A 25,317-nucleotide genomic window follows, 5' to 3' on the forward strand; every position below is an offset into this window, starting at 1 on the left:
CCTCACCTCTGCAAACACCAAAACCTAAAAACTGCCCCAAAAACGAAGAAGCAGTTTTTATATAATTTTAAAGATAATTTTTAAATAACAGCTTGAGGGAGGGGGAGCTGTCTTATTGAAAACATGTTAGGTCCATGACAATATCTAAGAACAGAGAACTGTCAACTCTCAGTAGTTCATGTGGTTTTAAGTGAATATGGATCTGACACAGTAAGTGACAGGTGGGAGGACATGGTGACATTTCAGAGTGCTTCAACAGGGAGTAGAAGTTCACAGAAGGGTTGCTCATTACTTAGAGAATCAGGACAGGCAGGCAGCAAGCAACAGTTATGAAGTGACACCAAAAAAAAAAAGCAACCAGAAACAGCTGCATGCTCATCATGACCCTTACAAGGATGGATCTTGGCTCCCTAAGGCTGCCTCAGAGGAGAACAACACAATGGGCCAGGTTCTTTAGTGAAAACATTCCGTCCCACTTTAACACCATCTTGAGAGATTAACACGTTCCCCATCAGTCCTAAAATGATTAACAAAAATACCATACAGAACTGTAACAATGTGCCTGGCAAATGGTACACACTGTAAAATGTGTGTTAACCAAGGAACAAACTCAACAAATAAATATATATGGAGCTATCTGGTTCTAGCCCTGCTCTGGACAAAGAGGAGGAACAATCCTAAGGGAGAAAAATCATCAACTAAAAGTCCTTTAAACCCAAATAGAGAAAGACTGCTTTGATTTAAGGATCTGCAAAATATTCTATGCAGAAGACACTTCAAGAACAAACCAGGTGAAATAACCAAGAGACTCAAATTCAATGTTTTCATTTGTGTACACAGTTGTAAAAAGAAGGTTTTTTCTATGTCTTAGGAGCATTATAAGACTATTTTGCACCATGCTCTCACCTACAATCCTAACTCCTAAGGAGGATGAGATCTGAGAACTGTGACTCAAAGTCAGCCCTGTCAGGACATAGTCTCCTCTCCAATTAATTACCAAAAAGCTGGAAGAGCACCCAATCCCTGACTTTAAACCCCAGTACTGGCACATAATTAAAGAGGAAGAGAGAACATATTTCTCAAGATAAAAGATACTCTCAAATAATTTAATAAGTTGTATGTGTTCCATTTTTACAAATTCACATAACATCCTTTTTTTTTGGCCAGTTGTGGGGCCTGAACTCTGGGCCTGGGCACTGTCCCTCAGCTCTTCAGCTCAAGGCTAGTGCTCTACCACTTGAGCTACAGTGCCACTTCCAGCTTTTTCTGCTATGTGATGCTAAGGAATCAAACCCAGGGCCTCATGCATGCAAGGCAAGCACTTTACCACTGAGCCACCTTCCCAGCCCTAACATCAAGACATTTTCATACACTGTCACTGGAGACACCAACAATAGCTGGGTGCCAGTGGCTCACACCTATAAGCCTAGCTAATCAGGAGGCTGAGATCTGAGGATCTTGGTTCAAAGCCAGCCAGGGCAGAAAAATCTGCGAGACTCTCCAATTAACTACCAGAAAACTGGAAGTGGTGCTGTTGCTCAAGTGGCAGAGCGCTAGCCTTGAGCTGAAAAGCTAAGGGACAGCGCCCAGGTCCAGAGTTAAAGCCCCACAACTGACAAAAGAAAAGAAAAAAAAAGGTTTACCACAAATGATTCTTGCTATTTTTTTTGATGCCTGTGCATCAGAAGCCAAAATGGAAATATAGAAACATGTTTTCAGAATTCTGAATGGATTCCTACCCATGCAGCATACACCTCACTCAACAGGAACAAAGCAACAGCTGGAAAAATCAATTAGGAATATGACTGAGCAGTCTACTGCACTTCTTTTAAGAAAAAATGGAGAGAGTTTGGCACCAGGTGTCACATACGCCCATTTAAACCTAAGAAACTGTGTACACACCTTTCTAAACAAATGAAGTATAGTGCCCACTAAACCAACTCATTAGAAATCAAAGTTTCCTTTATGTTCTTTTTAAGAAGTAGGCATACACAAAACATTAAGAGGTAATGCAGTCAAGATTAAGATTTAACCATTATGGAAAATTCTGCTTTCATGTCCCCATTATTAACACAGCTGAAAGACTAAAAGAACTTAAAGGACAACCTCAAGTACAAAGAGTACCACATTATTTTAAAAAGAGAATATAAAAAGTCCTTATGAAAATATTTTTTATTTCAAAGCTTTTTATTTGAGAAGTTCAAGTACTTTTTTCATCTTGTAAGTCAAAATAGACGGAGAGGTACTTTTAACCACTATAATTTTATGAATTCTGGGAAAAGGGCACTCAAAATACTTGAGAATCTAAAACTTTACTAAAATGTGCAATTTATATAATCAAGCAAAGGACAATATTCCATTGAAGAGAAACATGTCATAAACTATTCATGAGTACTAATGTCAGCTCTTACTAACTCTTACTAAAAGCTTTCGAACAGCCTACGGATAAAACTTGTGCTAGCTCCTATGGGTGGCTGCTACTTGAGCTCTAAGATAGGAAGATGGGAATGCTAATTAATACTTTATTTACCTAAGGACAGGAGGTTCAATTTCTATGATTCTACTTTCTTTTCTTTTCAAAAACAAGTCAGGGGGGCTGGAAAGGTGGCTCAGTGGTAGAGTGCTTGCCTTGCCTTGCATGCATGAGGCCCTGAGTTTGATTCCTCAGCACCACATAAGCAGAAAAAGCCAGAAGTGGTGCTGTGGCTCAAGTGGTAGAGCACTAGCCTTGAGCTGAAGAGCTGAGAGACAGTGACCAGGCCCAGAGTTCAGGCTCCATGACTGGCAAAAACAAACAAACAAACAAGTCAGAAGGCTGGGAGCTGGTGGCTCACGCCTGGAATCCTAGCTAATCAGGAGGCTGAGATTGACGATCATGGTTCAAAGCTAGTCCTTAAGACTCTTATCTCCAATAAATCACTAAAAAACCGGAAGTGGTGCTGTGGCTCAAGCAGTAGAGAGCTCTCCTTGAGCTGAAGAGCGCAGGGACAGTGCCCAGGTCCAGAGTTCAAGCCCCACGACTGACCAAAACAAAAAGTCAGTTATAAGAAAACAGAACTAAAATTAAGAGATGAAGACATGTAACTCAACACCCTAAAAACATTTCCCCATTCAAGTAAAGAAGTCCCAGGGGTGTCACCTCAGAACAGAGTATGCTGAGACTTAGATTATTTTTAACTTTGAGGTGCTTGGAGATGGAGAGGGAAAGGAAAGGGAACAGATGGAGGGGGAAATAGAGGGATCCTGGAAGAGGTTTGACACGGATGTTTGTCTGCCTAAACAGACCAAACCTGCCAAGGAAATGGCCATCCGTCCGTCCCCTCCATAGGGTTTCATGAACTAAACCATTAGAAGAAGCAAACAAGAATGCTTCCACTCCCAGACATACTCTTTGTAAATTACCTTGTCTCTCTGACCTCCTCAACTCCAAAGAGAATCACTGATACTCACTGACTGGGCTCAAGGGCTGTTTCATTCCTCCCTAAAAAACATTTGCTACACCTAGAAAATTCCCTCCTCCTCTCCTATTAAGAAGAATATGGGGCTTGGGAAGGTGGCTCAGTGGTAGAGTGCTTGCCTTGCATGCATGAGGCCCTGGGTTTGATTCCTCAGCACCACATAAGCAGAAAAGGCCAGAAGTGGCGCTGTGGCTCAAGTGGTAGAGTGCTAGCCTTGAGCTGAAGAGCTGAGGGACAGTGTGCAGGCCGAGTTTAGGCCCACAACCGACAAAAAAAAAAAAAAGAATATGTAAGCCTCCAAACCTCACTGGGTTACCACTCTCCAGTGATCTCCCAACTCCCACGCAAGTTAAATCAATTTGTATGCCTTCTCTCCTGTTAGCCTGCCCATTGTCAGCTCATTTCATCAAATACTTGGGAGGTAAAAAAGAAGAAGCCTTCTCTTCATCTCTCAATAATGGGAATACAGCTATTTACATCTGAAATCTTCACAGCAAATAGTTTTGCTTTGTTGGTGGTACACACACACACACACACACACTACATGGGAATACAGCTATTTACATCTGAAATCTTCACAGCAAATAGTTTTGCTTTGTTGGTGGTACACACACACACACACACACACACACACACACACACACACACACACACACACACACACACACACACACACACACACACACACACACACACACACACACACACACACACACACACACACACACACACACACACACACACACACACTACAGTCCCAGAGCTTGAACTCAGGGCTTGGGTACTGTTCTTGAGCTTGAACTCAGGGCTTGGGTACTGTTCTTGAACTTTTGTGCTCAAGACTAGTGCTCTATCACTTGAGCTACAGCTCTACTTCTGGCTTTTTTTTTTTTTTTTTTTTGTACTGGTGGCTCATGCCTGAGGCTGAGATCTGAGAACGAGGTTCAAAGCCAGCCCAGACAGGAAAGCCCATGAGACTCTTATCTCCAATTCATCACCAAAAAAACTGGAAGTGGTGCCGCAGCTCCAAGTGGTAGAGCACTAGCCTTGAGCAAAAGAGCTCAGGAACAGCACCCAGGTCCTGAGGTTCAAGCCCCACAACGGACAAAGAAAAAAAAAGAACAAACCTGGCTGCCAGATTTAAAGCCCAACAGCAGGAAATGCATTTTCAACCATCACAGCAATGATAATTGTCACTCAAAAAGAGTTATTGGCAAAATTTGTAATTTTATACAAAATGGCAAATATCTTCATTTATCTTTAAGATTCTATTCTCAAATTCTTCCCTAGGGTGCTACAGGCTTTTGTTTCTTTGGTGAAAATACAATAAATAATGAATTTCTAAATTTCAAACAGAATTTGAATAACAAAAGCTGCTCCTAGTTTTCCTTGGAGATAATGCAAGTCATTTCTACAGTGGTAATAAAAAAAAACTAACTGTCCTAATTATTCTAGGAATATGTGCTTATTAAGATATAAAAACATTTATAGAGAGAGAGGTTTAAAACTCACAAAAGTAATTTCCAATGAATTCTCTACTATTAGAAAGAGAGAGTACCTGTAATCAGAGAAATCTCAAAATCATAAAATCTTAGTTGGGTGCTGGTGGCTCATGCCTGTAATCCAAACAACTCAGAAGGGTGTGATCTGAGGATCACAGCTAAAAGCCAGCCTAGGCAGGAAAGTCTGTGAGACTCTTATCACCAAAATAAGAGAAGTGGAGCTATAGCTCAAAGTGATACAGCACTAGCCTTGAGCAAAAAAGATCTGGGACAACACCCAGGCCCATAAACAAAACCATAACAAAACAAAAAATTACAAAATCTTCTAAAATTCTTTTTTTTTTTTGGGGGGGGGGGGGTGCTTGAACTCAGGGCCTGGGCTCTGTCCCTGGGTGTTATCCTAAGGCTAATTCTCTACCACTTGGGCCATATCTCCACTTGTAACTTTTTGCTGGTTATTTGGAAATAAGAGCCTCATGGATTTTCCTGCCAGCCTGGCTCCAAACCACAATCCTTAGGTCTCAAGCTTCTGATAGCTAGGATTACAGATGTAAGCCACCAGGCCCAGCTCTTTGTAATTCTTTTTTTTTTTTTGTCGTCGGTCGTGGGGCTTGAACTCTGGGCCTGGGCGCTGTCCCTCAGCTCTTCAGCTCAAGGCGAGCGCTCTACCACTTGAGCTACAGTGCCACTTCCGGTTTTCTGGTGGTTTATTGGAGATAGGAGTCTCACGGTCTCTCCTGCCCGGGCTGGCTTTGAACCTCGATCCTCAGATCTCAGCCTCCTGAGTAGCTAGGATTACAGGCGTGAGCCACCAGCGCCCGGCTTCTTTGTAATTCTTTAATGCAATGTCTCTCTAATGTGATGATACTGCCATCTGGGAATGATGTCTCTTTATGTGTGTGTGTGTGCGTGTGTGTGTGAGATGTCTCTTTGTGTGTGTGTGTGTGTGTGTGTGTGTTATTCCTGTGTCTGTCTGGCATTATCCCTTGTCTCTACCTGCTAGATGCCCATAGCAGCAACTCCCCCTCCCCCCATGTGAAAATCAAGACACTGGCATAGGTTCTGTGATCAAAATCAGCCTCACCTGAAAACCAACCAAATCTAACTACCAAGTGATTATTCACTTTAGTTTTTAGACTCTCCAGAGCCGGGCGCTGGTGGCTCACGCCTATAATCCTAGCTACTCAGGAGGCTGAGATCTGAGGATCGCGGTTCAAAGCCAGCCCGGGGAGGAGAGACCGTGAGACTCCTATCTCTAATAAACCACCAGAAAACCGGAAGTGGCACTGTAGCTCAAGTGGTAGAGCGCTCGCCTTGAGCTGAAGAGCTGAGGGACAGCGCCCAGGCCCAGAGTTCAAGCCCCACGACCGACAAAAAAAAAAAAAAAGAAAAAAAAATACTCTCCAGAGACAGGCATTCACTTATTTTTGCCAGTCTTGGGGCTAGAACTTGGGGCTTGTGCACTGTTCTTGAGCCTCTTTGTGCTCAAGGCTAGCACTATGACCACTTTAGCCACAGCACCACTTCCAGCTTTTTCTGAGGAATTTATTGGAGATATAATCTCATGGACTTTCCTGCCCTGGCTGGCTTCAACTTGTAATCCTAAAACCTCAGCCTCCTGAGTAGCTAGAATTACAGGCATAAGCCACTGGCTTATGTTTTTATGTACCAGTTAAAAAGCAAATGGGAAAATTTTTATAAACTATAACAAATACATCTGGGAAGGTAGCTCAGTGGTAGAGTGCTTGCCTTGCATGCATAAGGCCATGGGTTCAATTCCTCAGCACCACATAAGTAGAAAAATCTAGAAGTGGTGCTATGGCTCAAGTGATAGAGTGCTAGCCTTGAGCTGAAGAGCTCAGGGACAACGTCCAGACCCAGAGTTCAAGCCCACAACTGACAAAAAAAAAAAAAAAAAAAAGAAAGAAATATATATAAAAAAAATGTTGGGGCTGGGAATATGGTTTAGTGTAAAGTGCTTGCCTAGCATGCATGCAGCCCTGGGTTCCATTCCTCAGTACCATATACACAGAAAAAACCAGAAGTGGCACTGTGGCTCAAGTGGTAGAGCGCTAGCCTTGGGAAAAAAGAGCTGAGGGGCAATGCGCAGGCCCCAGGACTGGGGGAAAAAAGTTGGCTAAGATTAGAGAAAGGGATGCGGTTGGGAATGCAACAGGATGGAATTTCTTATCAAAATGAAAAGAGAAGTATCCTATGATCCAGTAAACCCACTAAATCCAAAGGAAATGAAATCACTGTATTAAAGAGATGCTTGCCCATATTCACTGAAGCACTATTAACAACAGTGAAGATATGCAACCCACCAAGATGTCTATCGAGAGATGAACAAAGGAAATGTGGTATATATACAAAATGGAATGTTATTCAGCGCTTTTTTTTTTTTTTTTGGGGGGGGGGGGGTCCAGTCGTGGGGCCTGAACTCTGGGCCTGGGCGCCGTCCCTCAGCTCTTCAGCTCAAGGCTAGCACTCTACCACTTGAGCCACAGTGCCACTTCCGGCTTTTTTCTTTTTGCTTATGTGGTGCTGAGGAATCGAACCCAGGGCCTCAGGCATGCAAGGCTAGCGCTCTACCACTTGAGCCACAGCGCTACTTCCGGCTTTTTTCTTTTTGCTTATGTGGTACTGAGGAATCGAACCGAGGGCCTCAGGCATGCAAGGTGAGAGCTCTACCACTGAGCCACCTTCCCAGCCCCTTATTCAGCACTTAAAAGGGTGAAATCCTGTCATTTGTGGTAACACTAATGGAACTGGAGGACACTATGTTTAATGAAATAAACCAGACACAGAAAGATGAGTATCTCAAGGTCTCACTCTGAGGAAGCACAGAGAACAAGAGAGTATAACAGAGATCACTAGAAGTCAGAAAGGAGCGAGAAGAGGAGAGAGAGAGGCTGGAAAATGGGTAAAAAACAGTATGAGGTAGGGTATCAGTTTTAGTGTTCTATAAAACAATAGGGCAACTACAGTTTAAAACAATTTAAATACATTTCAAATGTATTTAATGCTAACTACCTTACATATGTATTAGGGTACTTACCTATTTATATATTTATGTGTGTATTAAACTGTAAAACTAGGCCAGGTGCCAGTGGCTCAAGCCTAACATCTGAGCAGGATGCTGACACCTGGAGGATCTGAGTAAGAAGCAGCCCCAAAAGAAAACACTCCAACTGGAATTAACCAGCAAAAAGCTGAACTGGAGTAGCTACTTAGGAAGCTGAGATCTGAGGATTACTGTTTGAACCCAGTCCAGGAAGGAAAGTACATGAGTCTGGTTATCTCCACTTAACTACCAAAAAGCAGCCAAAAATTGCGCTGTGGCTTAAGTGGTAGAGCAATAACCTTGAGCAAAAGTGCTCAGAGATATTACCCAGGCACTGGGTTCAAGCCCCAGGACTGGTACAAAAACAATAAAATAAAATAAAAGTCTTTTTGGGTCAAAGTCTTTGAGAAGACATTTCTGAAACGATGACATAAAATGAGCAATAAACATATGAAAAGATATTCAATACCAGGGGCTGGGAAGGTGGCTCAGTGGTAGAGCGCTTGCCTTGCATGCGTGAGGCCCTGGGTTCAATTCCTCAGCACCATATAAGCAAAAAGAAAAAAAGCCGGAAGTGGCGCTGTGGCTCAAGTGGTAGAGTGCTAGCCTTGAGCTGAAGAGCTGAGGGACGGCGCCCAGGCCCAGAGTTCAGGCCCCACGACTGGACCCCCCAAAAAAAGAAAGATATTCAACACCAGGAAAACACAAACGAAAACCATGACAAAGTATCACCTCATACCTATCAGGATGCTCTTAGCACAGAATAGCAAATGTATTGTTAATGAGATTGTAAATGATACAACTGCTTTGGAAAACAATATGGAGGTTTCCCCAAAAATTAAATATAAAAGTACATGTGACCCAGAAATCTCATTTCTGGGTATACAGATGGAAGAATTGAAAGCAGCCTTTCAAAGTATTCCCATGTTCATGTAGCACTACTCACAGCAGCAATCCCAGTGTCCATTAACAGATGAATGGATATTCACAACAGAAGAAACACAATGGAATACTATCCAGCCCTAAAAAAGGATATATCTCTCAAATGCTAAAATATGAATAAACTTTGAGGACATTATCCTATCCTAAGTAAAATAAGCCAATCACAAAAAGACAAACTCTGTATGATTCCACTCACACTAAGTATCTACAAAAGTCAAAAAAAAATTATGCTGGTACGAGGGCTTGAACTCGGGGCCTAGAAGCTGTTCCTTAGCTTTTTTGCTTAAGACTGGTACTCTACCAGACTTGGTTGTTAATTAGAGATTAGTTTTATGAGCTTTCCCATGAGAGCTGGCTTTAGACCATGATCTTCAGACCTTAGCCTCCTGAGTAGCTAGGATAAGGGCATGATCACAGGCAGCCAGCTTTAAAATAATCAAATTATTTAAGACAGAAAGGCTCCAAGCTAAAACTCCTAGTTTCATTTGTAAGGTTGGGACACTTGCCCCAATATGCCACATGAAGAGGTCAGTAGTGGTAAAAGTCAGAGAAAGGAGATTTACTATAAAGAAAGATTTAATTAATACTAAACTGGCATGCTGTAGGAAAAGCAAAAGTATACAGTATATTTGAAGCCCTCCTCCACCCCCACAAAGACATTTGCTTTAGGTTCAAATGAGAGGATGAATTGGGACAGAGGGAGAGTGGATGAATTGGGACAGAGGGAGAGTGGAATTAGTAATGTTAAATTATCTCAGTCACAGGGAATGATCAGTGGGGGGCAACTGGTAATTGTCTCAGGATTGGTAGTTACTTGTCCCTTGTCACAATGAGTCACTACTCATTGTGTCTGCAGATACAGAAGGTTTATTCATCAGTCCTGTCCTTCAGGAGGGGCCTTGTCACAATGAGTCCCTGCTGCCTGGCAGGAGGAGCTCTTTCATCCCTCAGTCCTGTCCTTCCTGGATTTCAGGACCTGACAGAGTAACTGCAGGAAAGTATGGTGCAGAGCCAAGAACACAGATACAAAGTGGAGACTGGGATGCTAAGTCTTTACTCAGCTTTTAGTTAATTCCTAGGCCCGAGAAAAGAGTCAATGCTTTTCAACAAAAGTACTTCAAGTACCTATTGCAGTAGAATGGTGGTTACTAAGGAGTGGAGAAAAGAGTACTTTACTTGAGTAGTATGGGGCAGGGTTTGCAAGATGAAAGTTCTGAAGACATGTTTCACAACAGTGTAAATATGCTTAATACTACTAACTTACACTAAAATTGTTAAGATCATAATTTTATGTGTTTCTCCCACATGTGGGCTCAAGCTTGTAATTCTAGCTATGTGGGAGACATATGTTGGGGGAACTGCAGTTCAGAGACAGGCCACATATTCAGAAAGTTTGGAGAGTCCATTTTTTTTTTTTGTCGGTTCTGGGGCTTGAACTCTGGGTCTGAGCACTGCCCTTGTGCTCTTCAGCTCAAGACAAGCACTCTACCGTTTGAGTCACAGCGCCACTTCCAGTTTTCTAGTGGTTTATTCTCAAGATAAGAGTCTCATGGACTTTCCTGCCCAGGCTGGCTTTGAACTGTGGTCCTCAGATCTTAGCCTCCTGAGTAACTAGGATTAGAGGTATGAGCCACTGGAGCCCAGCTGGAGATTCCATTTTGACGAATGGTTAAGCAGAGGGGCTGGCATCTGTCATCCAAGGCTATGTGGGAAACACAATGGCTAAGTGCAGTGGCAGTCATCCCAGCAATTTAGGGAAGCACAATTAGGAGGATCACATTCCAAGCTGGCCTAGGCCTAAAGCCAAGACCCTACCTCAAAAACAATCAGTGTAGGGCTGGGAAGGTGGCTCAGTGGTAAAGTGCTTGCCTTGCATGCTTGAGGCCCTGGGTTTGATTCCTCAGCAACACATAAGCAGAAAAAGCTGGAAGTGGTGCTGTGGCTCAAGTGGTAGAGTGCTAGCCTTGAGCAAAAACAAAACAAAACAAAACAAAAAAACAATGCAGCCAGGTGCCCATGGCTCACACCTGTAATCCTAGCTACTCAGAAGGCTGAGATCTAAGGGTCGTACACACACACACACACCCACACACACACACACCTACCTACCTACCTGGAAGTGGATCTGTGGCTCAAGTAATAGAGTACCAGCCTTAAGCAGAAAAAGCTAAGGGACAGTACCCAGGCCCAGAGTTCAAGCCCTAATACTGTAGGGGAAAATAAAAAGCAAAAGGAGGATAATGGTGTAGCTCAAGTGGTAGAGTGCCTGCCTGCCTAGCCAGTGTGCAACCCTGAGTTCAAACCATCTCCATCCAAATAAGAAAACTAGTTTTGTTTGTTTGTTTGCTCTTTAGAGAAAGATTCTTGTTTCTAGCTCTCTTGGCAATCCTCTCTCCTCAGCCTTATACAGAGACAAGAACACAGGCATGTGCCATTATGCCAGCAGACTATCGTCTCTATAACATTACTCTGTGCTAAAATAATCTCCTGGAGAATATATAAAACAGATCAATATTAAAATATGAAAATATTTTATGCCCAGAAAACCTTGTTACCTGCAATGAATCCAACTACCAGATCTTTTCCAGTAGTAGAACGTTGGCCTTTGGCCCAGACTGCTTTGAGGCTATTAAAGGTGTAGAAATAGACAAAATTGGAGCAGCAGAGACTGGAAATAACTGGAAACCACCCTCGATATGGTGCCAGGCTGGAGGAAAAAACACAGAAGGTAAAGTAAAGGTTATGGACAATAGCCAAACATTTAGAAACTGCTAGAGACATCCTAGGAAAGGCTGACCTGCCCTCACGTACTCAAGAATCACTCCTACAATATAAGGGACTCCAGATCATATACACATAACATTGTGAAGACATCCAAATCAAGAAATCCTTCCTAGCATTCATGATAAAGGAAAAACTACACAAAGATAACAATTACTTGCTAATTTCTTCTAACTGACTGTAGTAACATTAGTATGTAAAACTGAAGACAAGCTCACTATTGCCCATATTATTATTGCCCAAGAGGTCAAGAATTTTTTAAAAAAGTTTTCTAAATTGATTTTATGCTTTTCCTTCATTAGCATTTCTTTCTTTCCCTTTCCTTTTTCTTTTTCCTTTTCTTTTCTTTCCTTTCTTTTTGAGACAGGCTCTGGCTATGTTGTACAGGATAGTCTCAAATTCCTGGACTTGAACAATACTCTTGCGTCAGCCTAATGATTAGCTGAGACTGCAGATGTGTGCCTCTGTGCCTGGTCAGCGAGGGCAAAAGCATTTAAAATTAACTTAATTATAGAAAACAGGCCCCACGACTGACCAAAAAAAAAAAAAAAGAGCAGCTTAACTGACTTTTGCAGGGCACCGGTAGCTCAAGCCTGTAATCCTAGCTACTCAGGAGGTTGAGATCTCAGGATCTCAGTTCAAAGCCAGCTGGGGTAGGAAAGTCCATGAGACTCTTATCTCCAATAAACCACTAGAAAACTGGAAGTGGCGCTGTGGTTCAAGTGGTAGAGAGCTCGCCTTGAGCTGAAGAGCACAGGGGCAGCACCCAAGCCCAGAGCTCAAGCCCCATGACCGAACAAAGAAAAAAAAAGAAAATAGGTGCAAAAAAACCCCAAAAAACCAATGGAGCATGTCAGAAAGACACAAAACTAAAGTGAAGGGACTCCTACTGATCAAATCTGAGACAATGTGAGCACTAAAGTAGTAATCAATCAATTCCAAGTCCCTAAAAAAGAGGAATGTCTGAGTCCATACTAGTAATAAGTAAATAGAAGAAGGGAAGGAGCAAGTTCTTGTTTACCACTGGTGAATGGGGAAGCAATGGTGGAGATGAGAAATTGCCATTTATAATTTCATGATAAATTCAAAGAAAAACTTTGATTTTACCATAGCATGCTTACAGTTAAAAGAGAATTTTTAAAAAAGTAACAATATGTGATCAAAGCACATGTAAGAAATCCTAAGTAACCAATGGAGAGCAAGCAGATTTTATGTGACTATAGACAGGACACCTTGCGGAGGGTATACTATCTATGCATTAGTGTTATTTTTGGGTGGTACTAGGACTTGAACTAAGGGCCTTGGGCTTGCTAGCAGGTGCTCTACCACTTGAGTCATGCCTCTCTCTAGTCCTTCGTGCTTTATATTACTTTTCAAGTAGGGTCTTGACATTTTAGTTTGTGGCCAGTCTCTTTCAGAGATCCTCCTATCCATGTCTTTAGAGTACCTGGGATCAAAGTCAAGGAATATAATGCTCAGCTAATTGATCGAGATAGTGACTTGGTAACTTTTTGCCCAGACTGTCTTGTACTGTGTGATTCTCCCAACCACTGTCTCCCAACTAACCAGAATTACAGGCATGAGCCACCAGGATTTAAAAAAAAAAAAAAAGATGAGATCTCATTACATTTTCCAGGCTGTCCTTGAACCTAGCTAAGACTTCCTGCCTTAGCCTCTAGAGTAGCTAGGACTATAGGTGTGTACCACTGTACCTGTTTTTACATTACTCTGTCCAAGAATGTATAACCTTAATCTAATTCTAATATGAAGAACCATGAAGCTAACTTCAGGGTGCTGGTGACTGATGCCTGTAATCCTAACTACTCAGGAGACTGAGATCTGAGAATAGTGACTCAAAGCCAGCCTGGGCAAAAGAATCTGTAGCACTCTTTTTTTTTTTTGGTCAGCTGTGGGGCTTTAACTCTGGGTCTGGGCATTGTCCCTGTGCTCTTCAGCTCAAGGCTAGCACTGTACCACTTGAGCCACAGCACCACTTCCGGTTTTCTGGAGGTTAATTAGAGATAAGAGTCTCATGGACTTTCGTGCCCAGGCTGGCTTTGAGTGGTGATCTTCATATTTCAGCCTCCTGAGTGGGTAGGATCATAGGCACCCGGTGTCTATAATGCTCTTACTTCAATTAACCAGCCAAAAGCCAGAAGTGGAGGTAAAGTTCAAGGAGCAGAATGCTAGTTTTTTTTGTTTTGTTTTGTATTTTTGTCTGTAGTGGGGCTTGAATTCTGGGATTAGGCGCTATCCCTCAGTTGTTCAGCTCAAGGTGAGCACTCTATCACTTGAACCACAGCGCCACTTCTGGTTTTCTAGTGGTTTATTGGAGATAAGAGTCTCACGGACTTTCCTGCCCAGGCTGGCTTTGAACCGTGATCCTCAGATCTCAGCCTCCTGAGTTGCTAGGATTACAGACATCGGCATCTGACTCAGAGTGCCAGTTTTGAGTAAAAAAGCCAATGAGTGTGCCTGGACCTAAGTTCAAGCCCCAGTACTGGAAAAAGAGAGAGAGAGAGAGCGCACAAGCGAGCTTAAGGCCCTGAATTTAAGCCCCAATACCAGTACACATATGTACATGAATACATACATACACACACACACACACACACACACACACACACACACACACACACACACACACACACACACACACACACACACAGAATCAAATGACCAACACAACATTGTAAGGCTATGAGAACTGAGAGGGGATTTAGGGGTTAGAGGTACAGAAATCTAACAAGCTGCTCTAACACAGTTGTAAACTGAGATGAACTTACAGGCCTTCTTCCTTAATGATCTCCAGGAGCACCATGTGTGTAGTTTTGGACTTTCTTTTCTCATCAACTAAAACAACCAAGAGCACATGTTTTAACTTTAAACATTCTTATCTCCAGCATCAGAAAGTTTCACTGAAATGCCATTTACCTCGCCTGAGTAGTCTTTCACCCTAGATCCCTAGATCACCCTAGATGTTCCTATGTAACGATTTGCTCAATTCCCAACTGCTGATTCCTTGGATTTCATCTGTTACTTAGAAAACATTTTTATTCAGTTGTTAGCTTCCACAGTAATTGATAGTTATTTCTAATATTTTGTAGTGAAATATGGATACTGGATCTAAGTAATACCATCTTGTCCTCACCACCATCTTGGTGTCTTAATAGATAGGGAATTTTCATCCAGTTCCAAGAACTCTAGAGGGGATACAGGACTTTCTTTTAATCATAGCTGTGTTATGTGTTGTTTAGCAGTACAGAGGTGATATTCTTTGAACTGTAGATGTGTCATGGGTTGTTTAGCCCCAGGAAAGTTTTGTTCCGGAGAATACTTGCCCTTGGTGATTCCTGATTGTTTCCCCCTGGATGGCTCCTGATTGTTCCCCCCAGATAGCTTGCTTTGCTATTTTCTTAGTCCCCATACCATGTGACATTGGTCTTGATTGGTTTTTGCCTTTATAAGCTTTGTAATAACTGCATTTGATATTGCAAGTTTTGGGGAAACATGAGTCTGCTTGCAATCACTGGCTTTCTAATAAAGACTCCCAAAATAAAGACCTTTCAAAATGTGGCTTTTCTATCTCTGATCAAATTCTCATACAACACTTTTTTGTGTAAATAAGGGAGCAAATTAGGAAAATTATGTGCTTGGTGCTCAGGGAACTAGGAAAGGCTGGCATTACACAGTCTCAAGGTTCATTCCTACACTATAGACTGTGTACTAACCTTGTGGTCCTCTTTCTTTTGTTCTGTTATTTCTTCCTATTTCTCTCCAACTTTCCTTCCCCCTCTGACATTTTTTATATCCTGCCTTCCCACTTTCTCTCAGACCCTCCCAAGTGACATTGTCTAAATATTTTCTCACCATATTAGTTAATCGAGCTCAAATCTCCAGGGCTCAAACTATCCTCCTAGCTCAGCCTCCCATGTAGCAAAGACTACAGGTAAGTACTGCTGCACATGGCTATACCTTACATTCTGAAGGGTATCCAAATTAAGATACTGATAATATCTAAGAAACAATACAAAGTCAATGTTTAATAAAGTGAAAAAGAATGGAAGGAAGGGGAGACTATATATTATACTAATATATTTATATATGTGTTTTTATTTATGTTATATAGTATATATTTATATATTCTTATGTAGGTTAATATATAGCCTTATGAATCATATAAAATTATTATTACTTTTTTTTTTGTCGGTCATGGGGCTTGAACTCTGGGCTTGGGCACTGTCCTTGCGCTCTTCAGCTCAATGCCAGCGCTCTACCACTTGAGCCACAGCGCCACTTCCGGTTTTCTAGTCGTTTATTGGAGATAAGAGTCTCACGGACTTTCCTGCCCGGGCTGGCTTTGAACTGAGATCCTCAGATCTCAGCCTCCTGAGTAGCTAGGATTACAGGCATGAGCCACCCGTACCCGTTGATAATAATAAAATTATTATCAGTACAAAATCTCTCTTTTTTCTTGGTCAGTCGTGGGGGCTGAACTCTGGGCCTGGGCGCTGTCCCTCAGCTCTTCAGCTCAAGGCTAGTGCCCCACCACTTGAGCCACAGCACCCAGTTCCACCTTTTTTCTGCTTATGTGTTGCTAAGGAATTGAACCGAGGGCCTCATGCATGGTAGGCAAGCACTCTACTACTGAGCCAACTTCCCAGCCCCACAAAACTCTTAATTAACCACAAACAGGAGGTATAAAGGGCTTAACCTTTGAGTTTTTTTGTTCTTTGTTGGTCGTGGGGCTTGAACTGTGGGCCTGGGCACTGTCCCTCAGCTCTTCAGCTCAAGGCAAGCTCTCTACCACTTGAGCCACAGTGCACTTCTGGTTTTCTGGTGGTTAATTGGAGATAAGTCTCACAGACTTTCCTGCCTGGGCTGGCTTTGAACCATGATCTTCAGATCATTCAGCCTCCTGAGTAGCTAGGATTACAAGCGGGAGCCACCGGTGCCTGCTTGAGTTTGTATTCAAAGCTAATCTTCTATGCCTTTTTTTTTTTAAATTTAATTTTATTTGTGAACATACTGTACAGAGGGGTTACAATTACATGGGCAGGATAATGAGTACATTTCTTACCAAGCATTGCAGCCTCCTCCTTTGGTTTACCCTTCACATCCCTTCCCAGCCTCCCCCCTCCCCCCCAATCCCAATCTTTCTCCTTCCCCCCCTTTCCCCGCCCCCCTTCTATGCCTTTTTAGTTTATTTATTTTTTTTTGGTCCGGTTGTGGGGCCTGAACTCTGGGCCTGAGCACTGTCCCTCAGCTCTTCAGCTCAAGGCTAGTGCCCTACCACTTGAGCCACAGTGCCACTTCCGGCTTTTTTCTTTTTGCTTATGTGGTGCTGAGGAATCGAACCCAGGGCCTCAGGCATGCAAGGCAAGCGCTCTACCACTGAGCCAACTTCCCAGCCCTTCTATGCCTTTTTAATGCAGGTTCTGGCATTGGTTTATAATTTCAAATTGAAAAAATTTGAGGGAACATGCAAGCAAGAATTACATACAGTCAGTAGAACAATAGGCTTAAACTGGCAACAACAGTGAGTACTGGTTCCACTGTTTCTGACGAAAACCTCTTTCTCTCAAAGAACTCTGCCCAAGCCTTTGAAAATCATGGCTGTAGATGTAGCTTAGTGGTAGAACACTTAGTATGCATGAGGTCCCAGGTTTGACCCCCCCACACACACACACAAAAAAAACCCCACAACAAAACCCAACCCAAACAAACAAAACTTCATATCATGTGGCTTATCAGAAAGAACTGCAGGGACCTGCAAATTTAATGCAGGCCCACTCATGTTCTCTCAGATTACAAAATGTCTAAGTCTATGGCTCATCCACATATGACTCTGCTCTTTAGGGAACAATGGTGGCCAGTAGTTAAAAGTCAGTGAAAAGAGACAACAGAGATCTTTAAAGAAGCATAACATCTTTATCCTAAGGTAGAGTTTATTAGAGAAATACATTTGTTCCCTACACCAAAAGAACACGAATATGACTAACACTCACCCTGAAGTCGAAGTCTAGCTGTATCCAAAGGGAAAAACACTGTCATGGCAGTCATGCTTCCCTGAAAAGTTTAAAAGACACTTTAATCATCACAGTATAAATATAAGCCACAATTTATTTATTTTTATTTTTTTGGTTCTGCGGCTTGAACTTTGCACTGTCCCTGAGCTTTTTTGTTCAAAGCTAGTGCTCTACCATTTGGAGCCACAATGTCACTTCTGGTTTTCTGGTGGCTAATTGAAGATAAGAGTCTCACAGACTTTTCTGCCTGGGCTAGCTTCAAATTGCAATACTAAAGACCTCAGCCTCCTGAGTAGCTAGGATAACAGGTGTGAGCCACCAATGCCTGGTTAGAATCCTATTATTCTTTAACATACAGTTCTTTTTGTATGTTAAATAGAGAAAATCTCGTATTAAACATTCTACAGAGCCAGGTGCTGGTGGCTCATGCCTATAATCCTAGCAATTTAGGAGGTTGAGAACTGAGGATCATAGTTTGAAACCAGCTTGTACAGGAAAGTTCCTGAGACTCTTATTTTCAATTAACCACTAAAAGAAAGGAAGTAGAATATCGGGCTCACTCCTGTAATCATAGCTACTCAGGAGGCTGAGATCTGAGGATCTCGGTTCAAAGCCAGCCCAGGCAGGAAGTCTGTGAGGCTCTTATTTCTAATTAACCAATAGAAAATGGAAATTGGCGCTATGGCTCAAGTGGTAGAGCACTTGCCTTGACCTGAAAAGCTAAGGGACAGCGCCCAGGCCCAGAGTTCAAGCCTCAGGACTGACAAAACAGCAGCAGCAGCAGCAACAACAACAAAAACCCAAATCGAGAGAGAGAGAAAGGGAGGGAGGAAGGAAGGAAGGGCGGGAGGGGGGAGGGAGGGATGGAGGGAGAGAAGAGAGCTGTAGCTCAAGCAGTAGAGCACTAGCCTTGAACATAAAATCTTAGGGTCACCATCCAGGCCCTGAATTCAAGACTCCCCCCCCCAAAAAAAAAAAGAAAAAAGGAAAAAGAAAAATCTACCAACGGCATCCAGGGAAACACAATAACAAAAATTATCAGAGAGGTGGGCTGGGAAGGTGGCTTAGTGGTAGAGTGCTAGCCTAGCATGCATGAAGCCCTGTGTTTGATTCCTCAGTACCACATAAACAGAAAAAGCTGGAAGTGGCGCTGTGACTCAAGTGGTAGAAGTGCTAGCCTTGAGCAAAAGAAGCTCAGGACAGTGCCCAGGCCCTGAGCTCAAGCCCCAGGACTGGCAAAAAAAAAAATTAGAGGGGGGAAAAGCAAGCAATTAGCCTCTGTACTTAGAAAACATTAAAACTGATAAGTCTAGAAGCATTCATTTAGGGATGAAATTATATGCAGAAAAAACAGTTCTATCATAGTTCTCAGACCAGACACAAGCTACCCATGTACTGATCTAATCATAGTTATGTAGAATACTTATAACTAGAAATTAGGTCAACTTTATAAAGATAAGTCTGAAAACTTGCTATACCTTTTAACTACGTAAATAGGTCAGCCTGTTTGACAAGGGAGAATACTACATTATAATATGTTTTCAAAACTCAGATGGTACTTTCTCTGCCCCATCAAGTTACAAAGCTGTTTAATTCCCCAGGTTTCTATGACACCTTTTATTTCTTATAACACTGTATCATTATAGTGCAATCTAACTCTGCTATATTGAAAAACACTATATTTTGGCACATTTAGATGTTTATTAAAGTCTTTCAGCTAATATATACTTCCAAACACCCCCATCCTGTCTTTGAGACAAGTTCTGGCTATGTGGACTAGATGGTCTCAAATTCAACTATACCTTAGCCTTCTGAGTGTTGGGATTACAGGAGTGTACATAATATCCAGCTCTATTTCTGCTTTTGTTTTTGGTTGGTGGTAGGGCCTGAACTCTGGGTCTGGGCACTGTCCCTCAGCTCTTCAGCTGAAGGCTACCACTCTACCACTTGAGCGTCAGCCCCACTTCTGGCTTTTTCTGCTTATGTGGTGCTGAGGAATCGAACCCAGGGCTTCATGCATGTAAGGCAAGCACTCTACCACTGAGCCACCTTCCCAACCCTTTTTGTTACTTTTTATAGAGACTCTAGCCTTGCATATGCTAGGCAAGGGCCCAAATTAAAAAAAAAAAAAAAAAAAAATTAAAGAAAAAAACACTGAAGATTTTTTTAAAAACTCAAATACATTAAGCTTGATACCCATAGCTCAAGCCTACAATCCTGGCTAGTTAAGAGACTGAGATTTGAGGATCATGATTTAAAGCCAACCCAGGCAGGAAAATCTGTGACTCTTCAATTACCCACCAAAAAGCTAGAAATATAGTTGTGGTTCAAGTGATAGAGCATATATATTGGGGGGGGGGGGAAGCAAGCACTGCACCACTTGAGCCACACTCCCCCAAGACCTGTTTGCTTTAGTCTTCCATGAGACAGGGTCTCATATTTTTGCCTTGGCTACCTTAGAATGCCAACCTCCTACTTATGCCCCCTTCATAGGTGAGACCACAACTGGAACCCAGCTTGTTTGTTAGACAGGTGGTTTCATATATTTTTTTGCCTGGGCTGGCCTCAAAATGAGATTCTCACAATCTCCACTCCCGATTAGCTGGGATTACAGGCACATGCCACCATGCCTGGTTCCTACAACCATACTTTGACAAACACTCTATTTGATCAACTTTAACCCACCAGCACTAGAAAAAAAAAAAACACGTATACCTGCATAACATCATACTTAATATCCCTCTGTACGCTATTTTCACAATAAAAACAAACAAAAAAAGAATGTAGAACCTGAAAAGAACTGAGTTTAAAAAAAAGTTGCTAGGCTAATTCAAAGATTGTTAAGTCAACATCTTAAAAAAGAATCCAACAACCCTTTGGGTAGAAACAATTACTCTATGTAGCATTAGCAAAGTCACACCACTAGTGAGAAACACAGCTGGATCCTAACCTAGGCTGCCTGGCTCAAGAGAGGCACTCAAGTGCTCTCATCTAACTGTACTAGCTGCCTCTCCACTATTATCTCTAAGCTTTATTTGAACATTATGTTTAGGAGACTTAATCACTACAATATTACACTCTTTAGAAAAATGAAAAAAAAAGCACCTAGCTTGGTGATTACTTATAATCCTAGCTACTCAGAAGGCTGAGATCTGAGAATCGAGGTTCAAAGCCAGCCAGGGCAGGAAAGTCTGTGAGACTCTCATCTCCAATTAACTACCAGAAAACTGGAAGTGGTGCTGTGGCTCAAGCAGTAGAGTACTTGCCTTGAGCTGAAGAGCTGAGGGAGGATGCCCAGGCCCAGGGTTCAAGCCCCACCACAAAAAACAAAAAAACAAACTTTTTAAAATCACTAAGTGCAACTATATTTTTGTACTTAAACTTCTTTTCATAGCAATTGAAACAAAGTTAGGAGCCAGGTACTGGTGGCTTATGTCTGTAATCCTAGCTACTTGAGCTGTTGATACTCAAGGGGCACAGTTCCAGGACTGTCTGGACACAAAAGTTCACAAGACTCTTTCTCAACCCATAGCTCAGTGCAGTGTTGTATGCCTATCATCTCAGCTTTGTGGAGACTGTGATAGGAGGATCCTAGTACCAGGTCAACCTAGGCAAAGGCAGCAACAATTCATCTCAACTGGGCATGTGGTATACACATGCCAACTTAGCCACAACAGGAAGCCTGATATGGGGGAATCATGGTCCATGCACGTAACTATGAAAGTAACCAGTTCACTTGGGTGCCAGTGGCTCTTACCTGTAATCCTAGCTACTTGGAAGACTGAGGTCAGGGGATCAAGGTTCCAAGTTAGGGCAGAAAATTCTGTGAGCCTTGGTCCCCAAAATAACCAGCAAAAAGAACAAGAGTTCATAGTGAAGTTTCTGGGGACCAAAAGGAGAAAATTCAGTGATGTTCCTCAGAAGTCAGTGATTCAAAATGGCTAATGCATGTGTGGACAGCAAGTGAAGGATGAGGACAGTCAGAGGAAGAGGAAAAAACCAGAAGAGGCAAGTTACACAAGCCAATAGGAAGATCCCAAGGAATTTAGGGCAGCTAAGTTGACCTCAGTCCACAATCTGATGAGAATAATTCAAGCAAGATGCATACGTAGTAAAGGTGATCTGGCAGAAAAAAAGTATTGCGGCATAGATATGCTACACGAAGATAATATTGGAGTCTGTGTCACCATCTTGTGCTATCTTCCTCCTTAGAGAGAGATTGGACTTGCATTAAATGGGAAGAACTGGGGTCCTTAAGGATGGTTTTGATTGGCAGGTCTCCTGTTTCCTACAAGGTTGTGACACTTCCAAGATTTAGTGTCTTGTCTTTCCTTTTTCTTTTATCCATACTTGACAAGTCTTACTTCATTCTTTTGTAGCCCCCAGCCCTATTTCATTGTCAGGCAAGTTTGAGTTGATCAGCCATCTGCATGTTGACTGCTTTTCTATTAATTACTATCACAAGGAAAAAGGAAGGGTGTTAAATGAAACTTAAGATATCCACAAGTTCAAGAATCAAGTGTACACTTCTCAATAACACCTGTGATGGATAAGAACAATGATCTGTATTTAAAAGGAGAAGGGGCAAGAATATAGTCCAAGTACTTTTAAATGGGTTATAAAAATAGAATGGGTTATAAAAATAGAATAGAACCCCTTGAAATTGTTTTGAGAGGCTAAGGTAGAATGATGGAGCAGGCAAGGCTAAAATGTGTACTTTGTCTGCATGTGTAAAAATGTCCTAATAAGCCAGGCTTCCGTGGCTCAAACCTGTAATCCTAGCTACTCAGGAGGCTGAGATCTGAAGATTGCAGTTCCACACCAGCCTGGTAAGAAAAGTCCGTGAGATTGATATCTCCAGTTAACCACCAGAAAACCACAAGGGGAGCTGTGATTCTAAGTGATAGAGTGCTAGCCTTGAGCAGAAAGGCTCAGGGACAGTGCTTAAGCCCTGAGTTCAAACTTCTCCTGTACAATAATGTATGTTTTATTAGGTGGAGGGGGGGAGAGGGGGGAGGATGGGAAGGGATGGGAAGGGGAAACAAAGGAGGAGGCTACAATGCTTGATAAGAAATGCACTCATTATCTTGCCCATGTAATTGTAACCCCTCTATACAGTATTTTCACAATAAAAAATAAAAATAAAATAAAAAAGAAACACTGATGAAAAAACCATTAAAAATTTAAAAAATAATGTATGCTTTTAAAAAAAATCTTGAGTGGCTGGAGAGGAATGAATCTGTTCAAGGTACATTAAGCATATATGGACATGTCAAAAAACAAATCATTTTGGGGCTGGGAAGTTGGCTCAGTGGTAGAGCGCTTGCCTTGCATGCCTGAGGTCCTGGGTTCGATTCCTCAGCACCACATAAGCAAAAAGAAAAAAGCCGTAAGTGTTGCTGTGGCTCAAGGGGTAGAGCGCTAGCCTTGAGCTCAAGAGCTGAGGGACAGCGCCCAGGCCCAGAGTTCAGGCCCCGCGACTGGACTCAAAATAAAATAAAATAAATCATTTTGTACAATTGATGCTAATAAAAATGCAAAACAAAACAAAACAAAAACAAAAACCACCCAGGGCAGGGTATTATTAGGCTTAGCGGTAGAGTATTTGCCTAGCATGCATGAAGTCCTGGGTTGGATCCTCAGTACCACATAAACAGAAAAAGCCAGAAGGGCGCTGTGGCTCAAGTGGTAGAGCGCTAGCCTTGAGCACAGACAGGCTCAGGGGCAGTGCCCAGGCCCTGAGTTCAAGCTCCAGGACTGGGGGGGGGGGGGGGGGGGGGAGAAACACCCCAAAACATTCAAGAAAGCTGACGGGGTGGCAGTGGGGACATCATGGGAAAATAATTCATAAAGAAGCAAAGTTCTCTTCTTCCCAACTCCCTGCGGCATTTGTGACTAGTTGTCTTCTTTGCCAGAGACCGAGATGGGAGAGGGAGGGGGAAGAGGAGGGGGGAAATGGAGGGTGAGGGGGAAGGGGAAGGGACAGGGGAGGGAGGGGAGGGGAGAGGCGGCGCGCCCAGGGGCGGCGGGCGTCCCTCGCCCCCGCCTCGCAGCGCGTCCACACTCGGCGTCCCGCACCAAGCCCCACCCACACGCCCACCCCTCACGCCCAGGCCCCAACCATGATCCGAAGACCCTGGAAAGCCCCGCCACCCTCTTGCGGCCCAGGAGTGAAGACCCCGCCTCACCACGGCGCCGGCCACAGCGTGGACCAGGCTCTCGTAGGACAGCACGGAGGACATTGGGGCGACCTCCCGTAGGCCTAGCCACACTTTCCTTTCAGACTCTTCAGCTCGCGGAGCTGGAAGGGAGCGCTGAGTACCCGGCCTGAGTGCCACAGGCCCCACCCTCGCAGGCCGGCCCACCGCCGCCCCAACCACTTCCGGACCACAGGGCGTACAGCCTCCAGTGACAAACGCCGCCGGGAGGAAGTAGTGGGCCCAGAAACGCCCCTGGAAAGGTGATTGGCTCCCGGGTGAGAAGTGGGCGGGACAGCGCTCGCAGGCGCCCGCCCAGACTGAGGAAGTGGTAGAAATCACCTGACTTCATTTGCGCCCTTACGGCTGCCAGTGACCTAATTTAGTCCAACCTCGCTTCAAGCCCGTTGCCACCATACCGTGCACCTCAGAAATTGTCTCCTTTCCCCGTCTTTCAAGAAGGGATGGAGACAGGGTGGCTTATCTTCCTCTGCGACTCTAATATCACTAAAGCCAATTGACAATGGCTGGGTAGCCTACAACTGGCCTGTAACTCCATCATCCTTCTGCCTCGGTGACCCAGACACTGGGATTGCAGAGGGGCACTAGCCCTACAATTATTACATGCAATTTCTTCTGAATTCTGTAATGTTTGTGTGTGTGTGTGTGCCGGTACTAGGTCAAGAACTCAGGGCCTGGAAACTGTTCCTGATCTTTTTATCACTCAAGGGTAGCACTGTACCTGCTCAGCCACAGCTTTTTGGTGGTTAATTCGAGAAGTCTCACGTACTGGCTTGCCTAGGCTGGCTCCAAACTGCTATCCTCAGATCTCAGCCTCCTGAGTAGCTAAGATTACAGGAGTGAGCCAATAGCATGCAACTATGATGTTTTTTAAAATCAATAGGCGGAGCACGATGATATAAAACCTTCATCTCTCGACCAAAAAAAAAACAAAACAACACTACTAGAGGGGCTGGGAAGGTGGCTCAGTGGTAGTGTTTTGGTTTGCATGCATGAGGCCCTGGGATCGATTCTTCAGCACCACATAAGCAGAAAAGGCTGAAAGTGGCTCTGTGGTGCAAGTAGGTCCCACGACAGACAAAAAACAAAACAGGGCTGGGAAGTTGGCTCAGTGGTAGAGCGCTTGCCTTGCATGCCTGAGGTCCTGGGTTCGATTCCTCAGCACCACATAAGCAAAAAGAAAAAAGCCGGAAGTGGTGCTGTGGCTCAAGTGGTAGAGCGCTAGCCTTGAGTTGAAGAGCTGAGGGACAGCGCCCAGGCCCAGAGTTCAGGCCCCACGACTGGACCAAAAAAAAAAAAAAAGAGCTAAGGGACAGTGCCCAG

General features: G+C 43.3%; 1 protein-coding gene across 2 annotated transcripts in view; it reads right to left on the minus strand.

Moving 5' to 3' along the window:
- Slc25a17 (solute carrier family 25 member 17) overlaps positions 1-24,135 on the minus strand; it is a 33,706-nt gene extending 9,571 nt beyond the window's left edge. The window contains exons 1-4 of one of the 2 annotated variants that reach the window (XM_042697997.1): positions 23,965-24,135; positions 17,756-17,816; positions 14,534-14,600; positions 11,522-11,673 (exon numbers count right to left, since the gene is read on the minus strand). In XM_042697997.1, coding sequence (XP_042553931.1) covers positions 11,522-11,673; positions 14,534-14,600; positions 17,756-17,816; positions 23,965-24,018 — 334 coding nt within the window. In that variant the 5' untranslated portion in view covers positions 24,019-24,135. The remainder of the gene's footprint in view (positions 1-11,521; positions 11,674-14,533; positions 14,601-17,755; positions 17,817-23,964) is intronic. The other variant, XM_042697998.1, reaches the window with a different exon arrangement.
- Between the last annotated feature and the right edge of the window lie 1,182 nt (positions 24,136-25,317).

Source organism: Dipodomys spectabilis, unplaced genomic scaffold, assembly GCF_019054845.1.
Source record: "Dipodomys spectabilis isolate Male_0828 unplaced genomic scaffold, ASM1905484v1 ptg000230l, whole genome shotgun sequence".
NCBI lineage: Eukaryota > Metazoa > Chordata > Mammalia > Rodentia > Heteromyidae > Dipodomys > Dipodomys spectabilis.